General features: G+C 33.2%; 1 protein-coding gene across 2 annotated transcripts in view; it reads right to left on the minus strand.

Annotated features, from left to right (window-relative positions):
- Positions 1 to 6,807: 6,807 nt before the first annotated feature.
- The window catches only part of LOC145327123 (long-chain-fatty-acid--CoA ligase ACSBG2-like), a 34,225-nt gene continuing 20,906 nt past the window's right edge, over positions 6,808 to 20,126 (minus strand). Inside the window, exons 16-28 of one of the 2 annotated variants that reach the window (XM_080170659.1) lie at positions 18,849 to 18,963; positions 17,525 to 17,609; positions 16,917 to 16,962; positions 16,339 to 16,399; positions 14,683 to 14,743; positions 13,956 to 14,007; positions 13,315 to 13,420; positions 11,330 to 11,396; positions 9,778 to 9,835; positions 9,379 to 9,413; positions 8,949 to 9,029; positions 7,806 to 7,887; positions 6,808 to 7,176 (exon numbers count right to left, since the gene is read on the minus strand). In XM_080170659.1, the coding sequence (XP_080026785.1) occupies positions 7,042 to 7,176; positions 7,806 to 7,887; positions 8,949 to 9,029; positions 9,379 to 9,413; positions 9,778 to 9,835; positions 11,330 to 11,396; positions 13,315 to 13,420; positions 13,956 to 14,007; positions 14,683 to 14,743; positions 16,339 to 16,399; positions 16,917 to 16,962; positions 17,525 to 17,609; positions 18,849 to 18,963 (984 nt within the window). In that variant the 3' untranslated portion in view covers positions 6,808 to 7,041. The remainder of the gene's footprint in view (positions 7,177 to 7,805; positions 7,888 to 8,948; positions 9,030 to 9,378; positions 9,414 to 9,777; positions 9,836 to 11,329; positions 11,397 to 13,314; positions 13,421 to 13,955; positions 14,008 to 14,682; positions 14,744 to 16,338; positions 16,400 to 16,916; positions 16,963 to 17,524; positions 17,610 to 18,848; positions 18,964 to 20,126) is intronic. The other variant, XM_080170658.1, reaches the window with a different exon arrangement.

Consider the following 20,126-nt stretch of genomic DNA (forward strand, 5'->3'; position numbering starts at 1 on the left):
AGTCGAACGAAACAAAATTTTAAGTAAATCGGCTGAAAAAACTGCTTAAATACAGGATATTGTTTAAGAACATACATACATTTTTAGGACTTGATTATAGAGATGCTTCGCTTATAACAATGTACTTTGTTGTCCTAGGAAACAGTATTCCAAAAATCAGACCAATCGAATAATTTCATCACATAAAAATTTGATGTTAAAAAAGTTAAAAAGCAACATGTTTAAAATGGACGTACGGACTTTCTGGTAACGATTATAGAGTTGCTTTCTAACTGGTACCTAACTGTTATAGGAATCATCATGCAAAGTTTGAATTCGATAGGACAATTCTAACATGCCTAAATTAACGAAAAGAGCTATCTGTTACGTACGGACGGACGGACCGACCCTTATTATAGAAAAGCTACGCTTTTAAAAATTCAGAATGTCTTATTAAGAATCTCAGTGTCATTTATTAAAACAATTTGCAGCAAATTTACATACATTTTAGTTTAGATTTGCAATTTAATTTTCTGTTGAGTTCTGACAAAATCTACAAGTGTTAATATTCATTTGTCCTACCATCTGATTTTAGAGTTTTTTTTTTATTTTTCATCCTTATTATGCTTATCTCAGTCAAAGTGTTTAGAAGATCAGAAAATTTAATATCTTCATAATAAGTCTGTAATCAGTTTTAACAAGTTCATAAAGTTTATCTAGAAATAACAAGAATGACAACATCCATGAAAGCAAACTTTACAAATCAGAAACACTACCGATTGATATCCGCTTGATTAGAACCGGTCCCCAGCCATATTGATAAATCATGTATAACATTGTATTACAGACATGATGGATAATGAAATAAAAATCATAAAATCAATACCAGTTTTGTTACCGCGGTCCTTCGGCCCAACCTGACTAACAAAACTTGGATTAATCTTAAAATTTTAACATCCGCGGAAAGCTGTCTATAATAGGATGCGATAAATAACAAATATACTCTTGCTTCCTGGACACTAATTAACTAATTATCTCAATCACCTCATTGTTTAAGGTGACGTCAATAGGATTAAATAGATTAAACAATTTATCTATTGTTTTGGTAAGCTTATAGGTGTAAATTAATTCTAAAGGGAGAGCATCATGAAGGGTGTCGGAGGAAAAAAATTTATTCGAATTAGGATCACGTTATTTTTTTCCTTTTTTTTACATTCTAATGTATTTACCCATGGTACAATTTATAAATGGCACATAAATATAGCCTTAAACCCTCCGATACTATGATTTAAAAAATATATAATAATGTTGAAGTTTAAAACTGAGGTGGATTCTTAAAAAAAAAATTTGCCCCACTAATCGCTTAGTGGGGCAAAATAGTTTTCATGAAAAATCCTCCAAAATCTCACACAAAATCTACAAAAATTAAATAAAATCTTATGTTAATAACCCTTCTATGATTTTGTTTAATTTTTGTAGATTTTTATTGTGATTTTGGTGGATTTTTCACGAAAACAATTTTGTATAGATATGACACTTAATTTATTTAAAGAAAGGTTGACTTATTAAAGCATAATATGCTAAAATTGTTTAATCAAGGTTTCATGTTCAACTGAATTTGTAAGACGACAAGAATAATTTACAAGATATATAATGCAATATATTGCTCTAAAAAGTATAAACTTTTCTGCATTTTTCTTATTAAGAAAATAAAATAAATATATCAAAAGTTATTATCTACTCATCTATACAGAGATCTAAAAGGATAACACATTGGCCTATGATTTAATGTACATCCCCAATGATTGTACACAAAATTACCCCTTCTTTAAATTAAAAATAGTGGTTGAAACATGTGGACACGAAACAATATGGACTAACCAATCAATACCCAATAAAAGTACAAAAATTGTTAATCTTACTAATAGGAAAACTTTGTTATTAAATTTTGGGGACAAATATAATAAACAACTTAATGTCCACTCCCTTCCTACATATATATAAAACTTTCTGTATTATTGCCAATAATTTTCAATGAAGCTTAAAGCTTAGAGTCAGGGCAAGTTCAACCTCCAAAGACATATGCCCTACTATTATACAAAACAAGGATGACAACATCCATAAAAGCGAAGAGTATTGTACTTTGTTGTCCAAGAAATCAATTTACTAAAAATCAGATCAATCGGATAATAAGATTATATAAAAATTAGTTTTTTAAAAAAGTAAAAAAACAAACTGTTCAAAATGGATGTACGGACATTCTGGTAATGATTATAGAGTTGATACGCTTTCTAACCCGCACCCAACTACTACAGGAATCACTATGAAAATTTTGAAATCGATAGGACAATTCTAACATGCCTAAATTAACGAAAAAAGCTATCTGTCTCGAACGGACGGAAGTACGGACGGACCGACCCTAATTATAGAAAAGCTTTGCATAAAAAAAATATTTTCTAGGCTTTAGGGACGCATACATATGTTATTTTGCTTCTTTATATTCCTAAATTGGGGTGTCTTAAGACGAGATTTTAGATTTGTCGTTTTTCAACCCCCCTGTTGAATTTCTGTGCACGGCACTGTTTAAAAAACACTGAACTAATAACTTTTGGATCTAACTTTTTATATGAATTTCTTCGCATTTTTTATTAAGTAGATTGGATATTTTACTTCCATAAATGGATTTATTATTACTTGGATGTTACACCAGAGTTTCATATTCTCTAATTAAGTGAAACTTGCAGCAGGCTAAAAAAGATACCACTACTCCTTCCTTCCTACTGGATGTCCAAACTGTCTAATAAACGAATTCCATGTAAGCAACCTAAATTGACAACTATTTTCCCCATGTCATAATATGAAAACAGTAAAAGTGTCTGACTTTGACGTCAGAAAAAATTAACAATTAACCAATTAGAGGCCGCTATATATTTTACCATTGTGAATACTGGCTTCTCATTGGTTAATTGTTAATTTTTTCCGACGTCATAGTCAGACACTTTTACTGTTTTCCATAATATCCACGTATATGTATTCTATATCCATTCTTCCATCCTTATAATAAAGTAAAATGATCTTTGTCTGTGTGTCTGTTTGTTTGTAACAAAGGATCTCACTAACCGCAGAACCGATCGGGTTCTCCTTAACAGGGTAGCTTCTCATAGGTCCCGGAAAGGTTTATAACTATTTTCTTGGGGGGTGGAACACCCCCAACCCCCCCAAAAAATGAAAATCCCCCACGAAAAAAAAAAATTTCCACCCCAAAACAATTTTTTTTTTACTTTTCTTTTAAAATCTAAAATAAGAAATTGGGTTATCAAATTCGACTATCCCCTCCTCAAGTGCCCCTAGAGGCATCTAGGGGCGTAGCCGCTAGTAATATCAAAAAGAATGAAAGTGAATTGATTTCAAATATATAGGCAATATAATTTCTTTACAATTGTAAAAAGTTACTAGAACTCAATATTGTTCGTATATCTTCTTAATATTGGATGCGACAATTTTTTTTTAGAAATGTATCTCATAACATAATCAATTTATTATTACTTGGATGTTGCAACAAATTTTCATGTACTCTGATAAAGTGATGCTTGGAGCTAACTAAAAAACGATATTCCCAATCCACCCCCTTTACCCCATCCCCTCACATCTATCTTGGTGTACAAATTAATGCAGTCAATATTAGCTAGCTAAATTGAAGACAAATTTTCTCTTGTCAATATATCCACGTATATCCTTATTTTACCAGCGAAAATACTCAATACCCATCGATGTTTATACTGTTTATCTGTCTGTTTAAGTGAGGAGTAATATTAAGCTCAACTAAACTCTTTTACCTTTTCTATTTGAAACCTTATGATAAGTGCACCAAATATTTCCACACACCCATAACCTTTGTAAACTGATAGCCCTTAAAAACTTAAGACCAAAACGAATATATCAACGACTTTTCAGAGGTCAAAAAGCAAAAAAATGCTATTATAGTGTATACTTATAAGACCAAAAGAACCTAGGAGAAGGGGCTTAACTAACTTTAATTATTAATCATTATACATAATTCAAACAAAAAGAATAAATGCAATTATAGTGCATACTTATAAGACAAAAAAAACTAGAACAAGGGGCTTATTTAACTTTAATTATTATACATCATTTATACAAGAAGAATAAATGTATTTAACACTTCTAGCCTGCAGACCTGCATACCTTAATTGTCTAAACCAAAACAAATTTCACCAGAAAAATTTGCATTAGCAAATTTAAGATCTTTTTGCACAAATATATTTAGTTGGGGAAAGGTAAATATATTTTTTTCTCCTGTATAATGCGAATACATTCTCATATTTGGCAAGTTAAACATTCTATCCCCCACCCCCACACTATCTGTGGATCTTAAGAAATCGAAAAAATTGATGTAAACTCCCAATTACGATAATAGAAATTACCCCTTTCGTAATAAAATTAAATAAAAATGCCAATAGTTTTTAAGATCATCGAATTAAAGAAGGTATTCATAAAACTTTGGGTACCAGTATAATTTACCCGCCCTACCCTGTTTATTCCTGAAAAATATTCACATAAACAAAAATAGATTACGGGTAAACGTGGATAGATTGACAGAGTAAAATTTGTCAGAAATTTAGCTTCCTATTTTTAACCTCATTCATTGGTCAGGTTATTCATTCTGGAAGAGGGGTAGTGATGGGCTAAATGGGGTGGATGGGGATATCCTTATTTCAGCCAGCTACGACCATCACTATATCAGAGTACATGAAAATCTGGTGCAACATCCAGTAATAAAAATATCGATTTAAACAAAACATGATTATAACAAATAAAATCCAAAGTTAAAAATTTTATTTTTCTTTATACTTTGCTACATTGCATTATTTTAATACTTGAATTTATTTTATCTAATTTACACTTAAATATCTATCCCAACGTGCCCTTTTTTGCAATGCATCTATAGCTCATATTGTTTTCTTGTAGAGTATTAAGATAAAATAACTAGAACGTATACAACCCGTGTAAAAATCTAAATAAAAAAGTGGGGGAGGGATGTTTCACTTGAGGCTAATGGATTTTGTATAATGTAGAAATGGGTTTATGATGATTGAAAAATCTATATTTTGGTACAGGTACACAGAAATGGTTAATTTAAAAGCATTCAAAGATAAAAATTTATATTTTAATGCAGTTGGATATATAGATTTTTACATGATGATATAACATTTATCTATCACATCCTATTAGAGACAGCTTTCCGTGGTTATGAAAATTAAAAATTATGAGATAAACTCTCATATATTAATTTCATTATTTTTAATTTAATATTCGTGGAAAATTATCTAAAATTCGATGCTACACATTCTGTATGGCTGAGAACCAGTTTTAATCCAGCGGATATTAATCAAAGGTATACTGAAATTTTTTGAACAGGTAACGGCGGGGCTGCTGGAGAACATACCTGTGAGATTTTTCATTGATACGGTGTGCAAACTATTTTCCGGAACTGATTTAGCTACTTTACATCTGTTCTGATAACATTCTGATAATATTACAAGTTACACAATGTCTAAACCTGTGGGGATCTTGTCCTCCTTCCAATCCCTGCAGGAAACATCCTTGCCCTCACAAGAACCTAACCTTACCTTAGCTTAGTAATTGTTTGAAAGTGAATATTTGTCTGTGCACCAGATTATGTGAAATATTGGTTGGAGCTTTGAGTTATAAATGATGTGACTGTATGATTTATCATACACACACACACACACACACAAACACACACACACAGTACACACCAATACAACAGTTATCTTAATGTAATGCATGTAGTGTACATAAAAACTTCAATTTTTAATGTATTAAAAATTATAGGAGGTTTCTCTCATAACACAAAAAACTTTTTTTTATTGTATTTAATGCTTTGCTTTAGGTTGGGTTAAGTTAAAGAGTTAAAGGGTCCCACGGGGTAAATACCATTTTCCAAATGTTGTAAACCTTCCAAGGACCCATACGAAGCTTCTCTGTAAAATTTAACAAATAGACATCCAGTTACTTTTACTTTTTCACTTATAGATGTTTAATGTAACAAGATCTTTACTATTCTAATCTATAATACAAAGTAGCTTGATGTCTGTCCGTCTGTGTGTCCTTCTGAAGCTTAAGATCTCAGTAACCGCTGAACCGATTGGGCTCTACTCTTCAGGGATTATACCTACTGGTCCTCTGGTGGTATTAGGCTATTTTCTAGGAGGGTGGGACACACCAACCCCCCTAAAAATAAAAAAATCCCCATTTCCAAATTTTTTTATTTTTGTTTATTTTTGTAAACAAAAACCAGTAATTGGGTTGAGGGAACCCCACTGCAGAATGGGGCGAAGCCCCCATGAACCCCCCCACCCCCCAAAAAAAAAATTCACCCAAAAAAAAATTTGGGCTTTTTGTAACTTTTAAAAATTGGCATCTTTAAAAAGTTGTTGCAATTATAAGTATTAAATAATTTACAGAGGAGAGTTTTCAATTTTTGTGTATATGTGGTCCAATCAGTGGGACTATCGGAGCTTGCGCCGCATACACTCGCTTATGCTCACCCCGTACGAGATATACGGCGCACAACCTGGGTTTAATTTTACCAAAGAGTAATTCGGCAAAGAATAATTTTTTTGAAAATATAACTATAAAATTATTCTGGAGGGTTGACTTTCCATTACCTCATGGGGCGAAGCCCCTAGAGGCTAGGGGCGAAGCCACTAGTTTGTCATAAAGTACAATGATTGACTAAAACTATAGCAAAATATATTTTTTAATAAAATTGTATAAATTAACATCTTAATATTTTTTTCCAGTTATGCTTCGAAACAGATTCTCAGCCATATTGAAAAATCATGTATAGCATTGTATTATAGACTATTTCCAGGAATAATAAAATAAAAATAATAAAATTCATACCAGTTTTGTTAGCCTGGGCATTTGGCCCTTTGGATCTAACAAATTGTTTAAAATCTTATACTTTTTAATTTTAATATCCGCGGAAATATGTCTAAAATACGATAAAAACTATTATTTTGCAGAATAAATTTCATCTATAATATGTTGATATTTGTCTGTAACAAAGAATCTTTTTAATTTCAGACTTGGTGAAAATTCTCCAGAGCTAACAGAAAAGTCGTCGTCCAAAATCTTCCATTTTTGAACCTAAATATAATGGATTAATTATTATAATTAATTATCTTACGCCAGATTTTCATGTATTTTAATAAAGTGAAACTCGTAACTGACAAATGATGCCCCTATCCACCCCCTTTATCATACACTTCCCCATTTTGGATGACCGAACTGACCAAATTTCGAGTTCCATCTTAGCAACCTCAATTGATGACGATTTTATTTCCCTGTCATAATATCAACGTATATTTTACATCTATTCCTAGAGGCTTTTAGCCCCGGGGGAAAGTAATAGTTATAGAAGGAATGCTTTGGAGAAACTCACTACAATGCACATTTACAACTTTTAAACAAAGGTCTGACAATTAAGTACTTTAAGTTGTTCGTTCAAGTTTTAAAATGTTTATTCTCAATGGATTTATAATTACACAAGATTATCATGTACTCTAATAAAGTAAAACTTGTAGCGGGATAAAATAACGTCATCCCCCTCCTCCCATTACCCCATCCCTTCCCCTCCTACTGTAGAACAAACTGACAAATAAATGATAGAGAAAATAGACACCTAAATTGACTACATTTTTTCCCCTGTCATACTCCATTAATTATATGCTCAGTAATTGTTAGTTTTAGTAAATAAAAAATCAAAATGATATTACCTTAGCTGCATTAGAGATAGCATTTCTGTTAGCTTCATCTATTCCTTCCCCAATATATTTATCCAGCTTACAAAACTCTGCACTAAATTAAATAAGAAATATCAGAAAACCTTTAGAAATAATTATATTACATTCCAGCCAGACAAAATTTTTTTTTTATATCTGGAATTACTGTTATAGAGGTAATTTTAAAAATATTAAAGAAAAAAAATTAAAAAATAACTGGTGCTGCTAATTTTATGTGAATTAGTTTCCCCAGATTTTTTTTTTTTTGGGGGGGGGGTGGGCGGGGAATTTACATTTTTAGGGGGGGTTTGGGGTGTCTCAACCCTAAAGAGTAGAATCCGATCAGTTCAGTGGTTACTGAGATCTTAAGCTTCAGACGGACAGACGGACAGACATCAAGCTATTTTGTATTTATTATAGATATTATCGAAGAAAAAGCATTTAACAAAGCTGACATAACATTAACACAAAAATTGCAGATCTACTAACAAAGAATTTTGTATATTTGTAATTAAAAAAATAATTAAGATTAAAATCTTAAAATTACATATAAAATAAAATTCAATATCTAGAATATTAATTAAAATTTGAAAAATCTTGAAAAGAAATATACGTTTATATTATTATTACAAAAAAAACGTAATTTAAATCCATATAAAAAAGATCAATAGGGCTTTGATTTTATAAACTGGAAAAAAAATTTATTCTATAGATACTTTCTTAGGTTTCCTAGAGAACCAATATTTTTTTTATTACACAATGAGTTTCCAAGTATAAAATATAGCTACCTAACACAGAAGATGGAAAAAAGCTATTTATCTCTTCTATTCAAAAGCCATACAAAAGAAATGTAGTTCTTATTTCTTCTCTTTACTGAAAATCATTTCTAGTTTTCTCCAGGAATGGAGGGGACATTGGGCTATTTATTAAATTAGTCCCCAAACTTTAAAATAACATATTCTTATTCGTTGGCTTAACAACCTTGGGGACTTTTTATTGAATTGTGATTGATTGTTCATTTAGTTCGGTGTCCAAACGTTTCAACAACTAATTGTAATCTACAGAAGAGGTAATTTTGTGTATCAACAATGGGGAGGTACAACAATTTATCGGCCTTTGGATCCCTGTTTGATCTACCTGTTTAAAAGCTCCTTGACTGTTTTGACTGGCGGAATAGACAGTTTTTCCAGAGTTTTTACCACTTGGTCATCTAACTCTCTACAAATAAAATAACTCTATTTAGGGCTTTCCCTTCAAATGTCTGTCTAACAATTTGAAGCAAAATAAAAAGCGTTTTCCCCTCAAAGTTGGTAGCGGGGCCCTTTCCTTGCGGGACTAACCTGTACCTAACCTAACTTAATATAGACACAAAATAAATCTAAATATTTCTCAAAAAAATTATTAAATATGAACTTTTTTTGGGGGGGGGGGGGAGGACAATAATCAAATTATTTTTTCTTACCCAATATGCATTAGTTCAAAAAGACAAAATTTCAAACATAAGATTAAAAGATAAATTTTTCGATTATTGTCCTATCTCTGTATCTAGTAGTAATTAAAATCTTACTGTGTGGGCTGCATGGTTTCTGGATCAGGCTTTACCTACAAACAAACATGTTTCATATTTTTAATGTAGGCATTGACAATCCTTATTTAAAAGTTACACTATCTGTGTCTTTATGTATGTACCGAAGGATCTTACTAATCTCTAAACCGATATGGTTCTCCTTTAAAGTGTATCTTTTTGAGGAAGAGCACCATCAACCTCCCAAGATAAACCGCCCCTGGAGAATGCCAATTTCAATCACCAATTTCACCCAATTGGACGAGTTTGTCCCCACCCTTATATACTCCATCCTCTATTCAGTATAGAGACACTTAGAATCAAATGTGCAATATAAAACAAATGACTTAATAATACCATATGGTGTTCAGATGCATTACAAATTTCGTAATAAATAATTACCTTCAGTGTAATAAAACAGGAAAGAAACTTTTTACTGTCTCCAATCACCATGACATTACTAAAAAAGATTTTAAAATAAAAGAATTAATAAACAAGTTTTCTCGTATTCATTCGAATCCGGTGGATAGGAACCGGTTCTCATCCATACGAAAAAACTATGTCTAGCATCGTATTATATCCAGCTTTCTACGAATATAGAAATGTACAAATATAAGATTAAAACCAGTTTTTAGCCGGTGCCTCCGGCACCTCGGGGCTAAAAAATGGTTATAATGGTTATAATGGTTATTTATCGCATCGTTTATAGACAGCTTTCCGCTGATATTAAAATGAAAAATTAAGATTAAAACAATTCTTTTTAGCCCTGAAGGACCGTTGGCCCTGGCTAATAAAACTGGTATTATTTTTTTAGCATGGCTCATATTCCAGCGGATTAACTATTACATATTGAAGTCAGATTAAGAATAGTAATTAATTTAAGTATATGCTGAATCATTAAAATATAAAAATCACTGTTTTTTTAGTTTATGAAATCTTTATTATGTCATTTATGTATATCCTTCTTTTCAGTAGCACAGCTTTATATTAATAACTAACGGCTACGCCCCTAGAGGCCTCTAGTGGCATTTAAATTTATATTTTTTTTATTTTAGATATCTAATTTGAGAAATGATTTGTCTATGGTCAATCAGCTGTTAAATTCATGTCTCTACGCAGCGCTACCACGCTACGTAGAGACATTCATTCGATAGCGACACTATGTGGCAGGAATATTTCAATTTTTATCGATTTTATTGTGATTTCTCTTGAGAGGGTGGTGGTACCCTCCCCCAAAATAGTTCTAAACCTTCCCAGGACCTATGAGAATCTACCCTGTTAAGGAGAACCCGATCGGTTTAGCGGTTAGCGAGATCCTTCGGTACAGACATACATATACACAGACACACAAACAAACATCCTGTTACTTTAGTATAAGGATTACCGAGATCTTTAACTTCAGATGGACAGACAATACGAACGGACATCAAGCTACTTTGTATTTTAGATAGGATGAGAGGAGACATTGCACTGTAAACCATACTGGTACCCAAAGTTTTATAAACCAATTTTCTCATTCGTAACTAAATCTTGATTGGATGGTACAAAAACTGGCATTGTTCAAACTTTTGTTTATTTTAATGGAGGTATTAATTAATTTTACGTTCATTGTCTTATACATTAAGATCTCTGATAAATGGCATATTTTAATATTATCGTCCTTCTTACAAACAAAGGATCTAGGGCAGCTCACGTTAAAATGTTCCTGAAAACGATTATCTTCAAATATTTATTAACTTTATAGGCTACTTGCTGCTAAACGGCTAAACTTATTCTGTGCATTATTGAATGATGGCTATTACGATTATTTGTAGGCCTGCCTACTTATATTAGTTTAAATTTTGTACTAACATTATATCAGCTGTTTGGCTCCTAGCAGCCTTCAAAGTTCATCGTTTTTTATAGTTAATCGATCCGTGAACTGCACTAAACCCCAAACAAAATGTTCGTATACCTAACAATGGAAGGTAAGCTCCTCTTTATTTCATCTTCTATGTTTACTGGTGCTATATTTTCACCTCCTTAACATATATAAAGAGTAGTAAAAATATCATTCATTTTTTGAGCCTGTCTTCAGCAAAATCACTAGGGAAAAAGTATGGTAACAGGATGACCGTGAGTCTGTCTGTGTGTATGTCAGTGCGGCGCAGGGTCTTGATAACCGCTCAACCGATATAGTTTTCCTTTTAAAACTAAAATTGATGAAAGTGGAGGGCTTAGTGCCCCCTCCTCTATCCTCAAGTGCCACAATAGGTCTCTAGGGGCGTATCCGATAATTATAATGTATACCATAAAATTATAAGATATACTAATAAATATGAATCCATATAAAAATTCAAAGAAATTTAGTAATTTTATATAATATAGTAATTTTTTATGTTTTCCTTGAATAAAAGAAAAAGTGCTCTTGGGCCCCATTAAAATATTATGGTAGTTTGTAGCTGTCTGTTTTACACGCCAATCAGTCGTCAAAATCTGCGGCAAGCAGCTTAAAGACAGAGACAGCCACTGAATAATTTACATATGGATATATAATATACGTTGATATTATGACAGGAGAAAAATTGTCGCTAACATGGAATTCATTTCTTGTTCCTTCATCTACATAGTAGGAGAGGAGGGGATAGGGTAAAGGGGTGGTGTGGGAGGTATCGTTATTGTAGCTCCTTGCGAGTTTCATTTATAAGAGATAATGAAAATCTGGTGTAATATCCAAGTAATAATATATCCATTAACAAACCAGATGTAACTAGAATTTCCTTAGACCTTCCAACCATCTTAAAGAATCCATCCATGTCCTGGGTACACAGGTAAAGAATCCATAAAGAAACTTACCAGATGTAACTAGAATTTCCTTAGACCTTCCAACCATCTTAAAGAACCCATCCTTGTCCTGGGTACACAGGTAAAGAATCCATAAAGAAACTTATTAGATGTAACTAGAATTTCCTTAGACCTTCCAACCATCTTAAAGAATCCATCCTTGTCCTGGGTACACAGGTAAAGAATCCATAAAGAAACTTACCAGATGTAACTAGAATTTCCTTGGACCTTCCAACCATCTTAAAAAAAACTATTCTTGTCCTGGGTACACAGGTAAAGAAACTTGCCAGAAGTAAATATAATTTCCTGAGACCTGCCAACCATTTTAAAGGTAAAGAATCCATAAAGAAACTTACCAGATGTAACTAGAATTTTCTTAGACCTGTTGACCATCTTAAAGAATCCATCCTTGTCCTGAGTACATTGGTAAAGAATCCATAAAGAAACTTACCAGATGTTACTAGAATTTCCTTAGACCTACCAACCATCCAAAATAAACCATCCTTGTCCTGTGTACACAGGTAAAGAATCCATAGAGAAACTTACCAGATGTAACTAGAATTTCCTTAGACCTACCAACCATCCTAAATAAACCATCCTTGTCCTGTGTACACAGGTAAAGAATCCATAGAGAAACTTACCAGATGTAATTAGAATTTCCTTAGACCTTCCAACCATCCTAAATAAACCATCCTTGTCCTGTGTACACAGGTAAAGAATCCATAGAGAAACTTACCAGATGTAACTAGAATTTCCTTAGACCTTCCAACCATCCTAAATAAACCATCCTTGTCCTGTGTACACAGGTAAAGAATCCATAGAGAAACTTACCAGATGTAACTAGAATTTCCTTAGACCTACCAACCATCCTAAATAAACCATCCTTGTCCTGTGTACACAGGTAAAGAATCCATAGAGAAACTTACCAGATGTAACTAGAATTTCCTTAGACCTACCAACCATCCTAAATAAACCATCCTTGTCCTGTGTACACAGGTAAAGAATCCATAGAGAAACTTACCAGATGTAACTAGAATTTCCTTAGACCTGCCAACCATCTTAAAGAATCCATCCTTGTCCTGGGTACACAGGTAAAGAATCCAGAAAGAAACTTACCAGATGTAACTAGAATTTCCTTAGACCTGCCAACCATCTTAAAGAATCCATCCTTGTCCTGGGTACACAGGTCTCCAGAATGCACCCATCCATCTTCATCAATTGTCTAAGTGATAATATTTATTTATCGCATCGTGTTACAGACATCTTGCCGCGGATATTAAAATAAAAAAAAACATATGTTTAAAACCAGTTTTGTTAGATCCTAGGGACCGTAACCTAGGCAAACAATTAAGGTATCAATTTTATGATTTTTGTTTTTATATTACTTGAAAATTATCTCTAATATAATGCTATACATGGTTTTTTAGTATGGCTGAGATTCTGTTAAATACTGCGGATATTATTCGGTTTTGAAGACATACTGGAATAATCAACAGTTGCACTAATTTGTTAGGTAGATACATATGTGCTACAAGTAAAACCTTAAATCCCATAATAGAATATCCTAAAATCATCCCGGCACCTACATGCAGCTTGCCCAAAATAGAGAACTTAGTCGGTACAGTAGTAATCGAAATCTTCATCTACAGACAAAAAAAGCCTTTCTTCTATATATTATAGGATTAATATCTTATTAAAATACATTTTATGTGGTCTAAAAGTTCTAACCCCTAATTTAAAAAAAAAATTAAATGCACCTGTTTTGTTTTTTGTTCATCATATAGATAACCCATGAAAAGCGATCTGCCTCTAAAAGTATTTTATATTTAGATTTTCAACTAAATTCTTGTTAAATTGTATTATAATAAATATATTAAACAATTAGGCACCACTAAAATAGCCGGCATGCTATTTTTTTGAAAATAAAACAGCCATACAAGTTGCATATATTATAAGAAATTAATTTCCAAGGCTTGATAATTTTAAAACTACGTGATAGAAAAGAGCTAAAAGTTCCGGACAGACTGACCATATCTATATGAGAACTTCGCTTTTAAAAATATACATTAATATTCTGTTATTCGTAAATGGTAAAAGATCTGAATTCAATACTTGGAAAAAATGTGAGTGATTTTTTATTTTCTTATATCATTTGCAAACAAATATGCATATCTTATATCTTTTATAGACTGGACATTTTCGATCATTTTTGTCATTTTCCATCACAGCACGTAGTCGAGCATTGGAACCCTCTCTAATGTGTTTGATTATTTCTTTTGGTAAGGTTAGGTTAAGTTTTATTGGGTACTGAGTCGCCCCGCAGGGTTAGGATAACCTGAATAAAGCCTTCGCAGGGTTATGGCCCACAAATATGTTACGAATACTACCAAAACCCTCAATTTTATTTTCAATTTAATTCAAAAATAAGGAGAGGGATTTCAGTGCTTGATAGGCACTTTCAGGGAAAGCACTGATATATCTTACCTGGAACAGATTTCACCGATCCCTTCCTCATTTACATCAAAAAGCTTGCTCTCAAGAAAATCTATGGAAAATAAATATTTAGTTTCTTAGGTAGAAATTAATCCGGTTTTATATAAAATTAATACTTTTGTACTATCCTAATCAAATGAAGAGAAAATGGGTATAGTCCCTTTCGTGGCAACGCACCTTAAGGGGCGATATTTTGTATTTTTAACAGTAGCTTTTCTCCTATTTCCAGCCCCTGTATGGGGCTTTAACCCTGCGGGGCCAATTGCCTAACCCTGTGGGGCAATCAGCTAACCCAATTTATCCTAACATAACCTAAAATAACCTATAAAAAGCTATTTGAAAAATACGATGAATCGCCCCTTATGGGGCGTTGCCACGAAAGGGACTATTCCCTGTCAATATTGTTTCTTTTCTTCGTAAATTTATTAATCAACCTGACGTAAAATAAAAGGTTTCATTTTGCACGAAATGGTTTGGGGAAAATTTTTTCTTCTTCATTTGACTTCAACTTTTGTGGGTTTTTTTTCCATTTGAGCAATTTAAGTAAAATAGCAATGTCTTTCATTGCAATTATACACATGTGCTTGTAGTTTGTTTTAAAGTAGAGTGATTTTTGGTCTGTAGCTTAAGATTTTGATAGCTACTAAACCAATCGAAGGAAGCTTCAACTAGATTAACCCCTTGCCGTACCTTAATCAGTCGGGGGGGGGGGGCGTTTAACGCCCCCCCCCCCTATTATCTCAGTTCCTATTAGAGCTAGAGGGCTAATTTTTTTGTGCAAGTCCTCTGTTTGATAATGAATTTCTGCTGTAATTTTCTTATTTTTGAATCTAGAAGAACAGTTTTTCTTTCCAGAAAATGTTTATCTTTATGTAAATTTTACATTAGAAATATCAAAATATAAATTTCAGCGGCCGCAGCTGTACTTGGAAGCTGCCAGCCGCCGCAGTCGGCAGTCGGCGGGAAAACGGCAGCGGATCTTTATGAAATTTTAATACGTTATGTAGTCATGTAAGAAAAGTTTAAGTTTAAAATTTGAAGTCTCTAAGTCAAAAATTGCGGCCACAGGAGCCTTTTAAAGATTTCTGGAGACCTGGAGGATCAGGACCTGCAGGATCATACATGGAACCTGAAAGTGACTTGAACACCTGTATTTCATATAAGGATGTACTACTAGAGGATATTTTAGTATGATAAAATGCTTTGTTTTAGTCAAAAAAATATTTTTGCCCCCCCCCCCCCGACCGTTAAGGGTTAATAATGTTTGAGTTATATAATTTTTAGACTTTAATATTTGGATGGTTTTAGGCTATTTTTTGCTTTTTCTGTTATTCGACTACTTATCTTTTAGATGCTATGGGCGCAACCGCTAATCCGATTGTATAAAGTATTAACGTTTTTTTTCTGAAGAATAAGATCTCAACAATTACTAAACCGATTATGTTCGCTTTTTTTAGGCAAGCTTCACATAGCTCTTCTGATCGTTTTAGGCCCATCTATTTAAGATTTAAGTCATGAAAAGGTTTTAAACTATTTTTCTCCGCATCTTAATTAGATTACAGACCTCTAAAGGCATTGGACACAGCCGCTAGTTACAATACAAAAATTCAGACAAAAACAGACACTCAACTAAGTACATAGCCCTACCTCTAGGCTGGCGGCCAATAGTTCCTATTCTGGAGCTGCCTGCTTCTGGTAAAAAGGTTGCCTGCAAAATAGATCAAATATTCCACAAATTAAGATTCTTCTCTTTTGTAGTTAAACATTAGTAGATAAAAGATTATAGGTTGAATATGTTGTCATCCTTTTATAAAAGTAACAGGATGCCTAAGTGTTTGTATATCTGTTGATAAGGATCTTATTAGGTGCAGTACTAACACTGCTTTCCTTTACAGTGAAGCTTCTTTTTGTTCAAAGGATTTTTAGCTTTTTAGGGGGAGGATACCATACCAGCAACCTCCCAATAAAATCAACATTAGAAGAAGAAAAACTTTTTTTGCCCTACCACCCCCCTCCCCAGCACCATCTCTCCTAAGTTCCCCTAGAGGCTTCTAGGGGTGTAGCCACTGGTAACCTTAAAAGATGTATTACAAATAAGTTAATACCAAAATTGCTTATATGTATCCTAATATATAAAAAATAAGTTTTTTTTTGTCTGTAGCAAAAGATCTTGCTAATTGCTGAACTGATAAAGAGCACTTAGTTTATATATAAAAAATATTAACCTGTGGAGCTCCAGCACTTTCTGTACTTCCATAAATATCAAACAATCTAAACATTTTATTCATTTGTTTTATTAGTCTTTACAAATTAAGCTGGCAAAATAGAAGCTAAATAATAATATTATACTATAAGCATAATGCATAGCTTTTGTGGTTTTAGTAGATTTTTTACATCATATTTTTTAAGGTCTACATTAAACCAATTTATCAAGATTTGATACTTAAAGTTTTTAGGCCAATGATAATACGTGTTTATAAAACTTTTGGTACTAGTTAATTTACAGTCCAATGTTCCCTTCGTCCTGGACATCATTCAGTCAGCCCAGCTATACAATTTTCCACAAATTGACTGACGAGTGCAAAAACCAACTCTTTTTTTTTAGAAGAAAAATATAAGGTTGGGATGTCTTTCTCGTGCAGTAGAAGCCTTACACGATGGGGTCACTACCTACGTTGTCCTAACCCTACTGAGAACCCTGTACCTAATATCACCTAGCCTAACCTGACCTAAACTAAAAAACAAACAATTGGAAAACCACCCCATCTCTCATAAGGGGTTCTTTGCTCAACAAGGCACTTTAAGGGAAGACGCCAGAAAACTAAATTAAAACCTGATATCCAGACTAAGAAAGAACTTGTGTGTTCCTTCGGATGTGACTGCGGCCCCAGTTGCCATCTCGGTCTTGATTATTTCATCTAACAAATAAAACATAGTAAGTGCATTAGGGATCTATATAAGGATTAAATAATGACCGATAAATTAATGTACAATACATTCTTTTAAAGATGATACACAAAATTACTCCTTATGTAGATTACAATTAGTGATTAAAACGCTTGGACACTCAACTTAATAAACCAACCAATCAAAACTTAATGAAAGTCCTCAAAGTTGTTAAGCTAACGAATAAGAAAACGTTATAACAAAATTTTGGGGACTAGTGTAATATATAGCCCAATGTCCCCTACCACAGAGAGGTTATATTTAGGTTTGAATCTCGATTCTATTGTAGTAATAACTAAAGGCATTGGAAATAAGATTGTTGACATGTATAGTTACAGTAGATATAATGTCTTGGCTAACAATAGCTTATAATTTCCAGACAACGGTAGTGCAATCCAGAGAGAGAGGAGACAATGGGCTGTTTATGACACTAGTCCCAAAAGTTTTATAATATGGTTTTCTTATTCGTTGGTTTTACAACTTTGGGGACTTAAGTGGGTTTTGATTGTAAATAAATTTATTGACCATTTTTTTATCCCTTAGATCCCTGAGTACAATCAAATAGTCGGGATGTTAAAGCTCTGCGTTATCATCAACTACGGCCTCGGATATCATATAGAGGACAGGATGCACCAAAAGATCCTATTTTTGCTGCATCTTTAGAACAAATCTTGCTTAATGATGCGCACAATCATATGGTTAAAAGTCTTTTAGACAACCAACCTTTTGATTGCACGATTGATTGTCTGGAAGTCCTAACTGTGCATTGCAATGATTTAGGCCTGTTTTGGGCCAATCATGTCCTCTACTCTAACTATTTATGTCGTGCATCTCACATAGCAGCAGTAGGAAACTTTTTAATGTCTTTAGTTATGACACAGTGTTGGGCTAAGATTCGTTCGAACCTATCTCCTACTCGACAATGAGCTGATGCGCTATGTATGATGCCAATGTCGCGGGTTTGTTTTCAACCATCCCTAGAGGTATAATAGTTAATTATCGCATTGTATTATAGACAGCCATCCGCGGATAGTAAACCGATCAATCGTAAGATTAATTCCGTTTTTGTTAGCCCTGGGTTGCTGGATGCCCTGGCTAACAAAACTGGTGTCAACATTATGATTTTTAATTTTGCTATTCGTATGGCTAAGACCTAGTTCTAATCCAGATAATTTTAATCGGTTTCGAAGCCAAACTGGGATAATACTTACCAAAGCCCAAAGCTTGATGAACTTTGGACAGGACCAATTTTTGAGCCAGTTTGTATCTCCAGGTTGGGTTGTCAACACCAGAATTCTTGGCCAGGTGATAACTCAAGGCTTCACCCTACAAATTAATATAGATATTTGAAAGAAATAAAACAAGGATAAAAAATAATTCATAATTAGCGAAGCACAAAAAATCATGATGGACAATGAGTATCCTTGCTTTAAAATATCTATAATACAAAGTAGAATGATGTATCTCCGTCTGTCCCTTAAGATCTCAGTAACCACTGAACTGATCAGATTATACTCTTTAGGGTATATACCTATTGGTCCTGTGGTGGTTTTAAGCTATTTTCTTGGGGGATGGGACACCCCCAACCCCCCCAAAAACAAAAACATATGAGAAGTAAAGGAGAACCAAATCGATTCAGCGGTTAGCAAGATCCTTCGGTATAGTAGAGACAGACACACATCCTGTTACTTTCATATAAGAATAAAGTCCGTTTGAACAAGTTTGTTTATTGAAAGTGTAATCGTTAAAAAAACGGAATATGTGCATCGATTAAAAAAAAACTTTGTCCCGCCATTTGTGCTAAGTGTAGACAATATCACCACTGTATATAAAAGTAACCGTAGATTTAATTTGTTTCAACTTGAGATTAAACTAAAGTGTTGTGTTTTTCTGTTTATAGAAACTTTAATCAAAAGTTTTTAGATGCGCAGCATCTATAAAAGTATCCGCTCCCCTTACTGACTACGTTATGAAGTAATGCTATTAGAGTAAATCATAAATTCTATTATAATGTCCATAGAGTCAAAGCTATTAGTGTATAAGTATACGATGTTTTATTATTTAACTTACAATTAGTGCCTATAAGAGACAACAAAATATCTTTAGTATTTTGTACTTTTGATTATGGTTTGGCCGGACATCCGGCTTATTTCTAATGCCGGATATCAGGTAATCTGGCTGGATATCGAGTAATTTGTCGGATATCCGGCGTTGGGCATATATCCGGCCGGATACCAGATATCCGGTATTAGAAATTAACCGGATATCTGGTATACGGCAAAAAAAGTATTTAGGAGTATTTTAAACTCCCCCCCCCCCAAAAAAAAATAAAAAGCTTGGCCGCCCCTGGAGGTAGTTGTCTGGATATACATCTATACTATAGATCTGTTGTATGAATTACAATTATAAAACAGCTACGCTATGACCGTTTGCAATCTTGTTTATTTAAGGATCTTCTAAGCGATTTAATTTCTATGTAACTTTCATAT

Source organism: Acartia tonsa, chromosome 8 (assembly GCF_053477335.1).
Source record: "Acartia tonsa isolate MP-2025a chromosome 8, ASM5347733v1, whole genome shotgun sequence".
Classification (NCBI taxonomy): Eukaryota; Metazoa; Arthropoda; class Copepoda; order Calanoida; family Acartiidae; genus Acartia; species Acartia tonsa.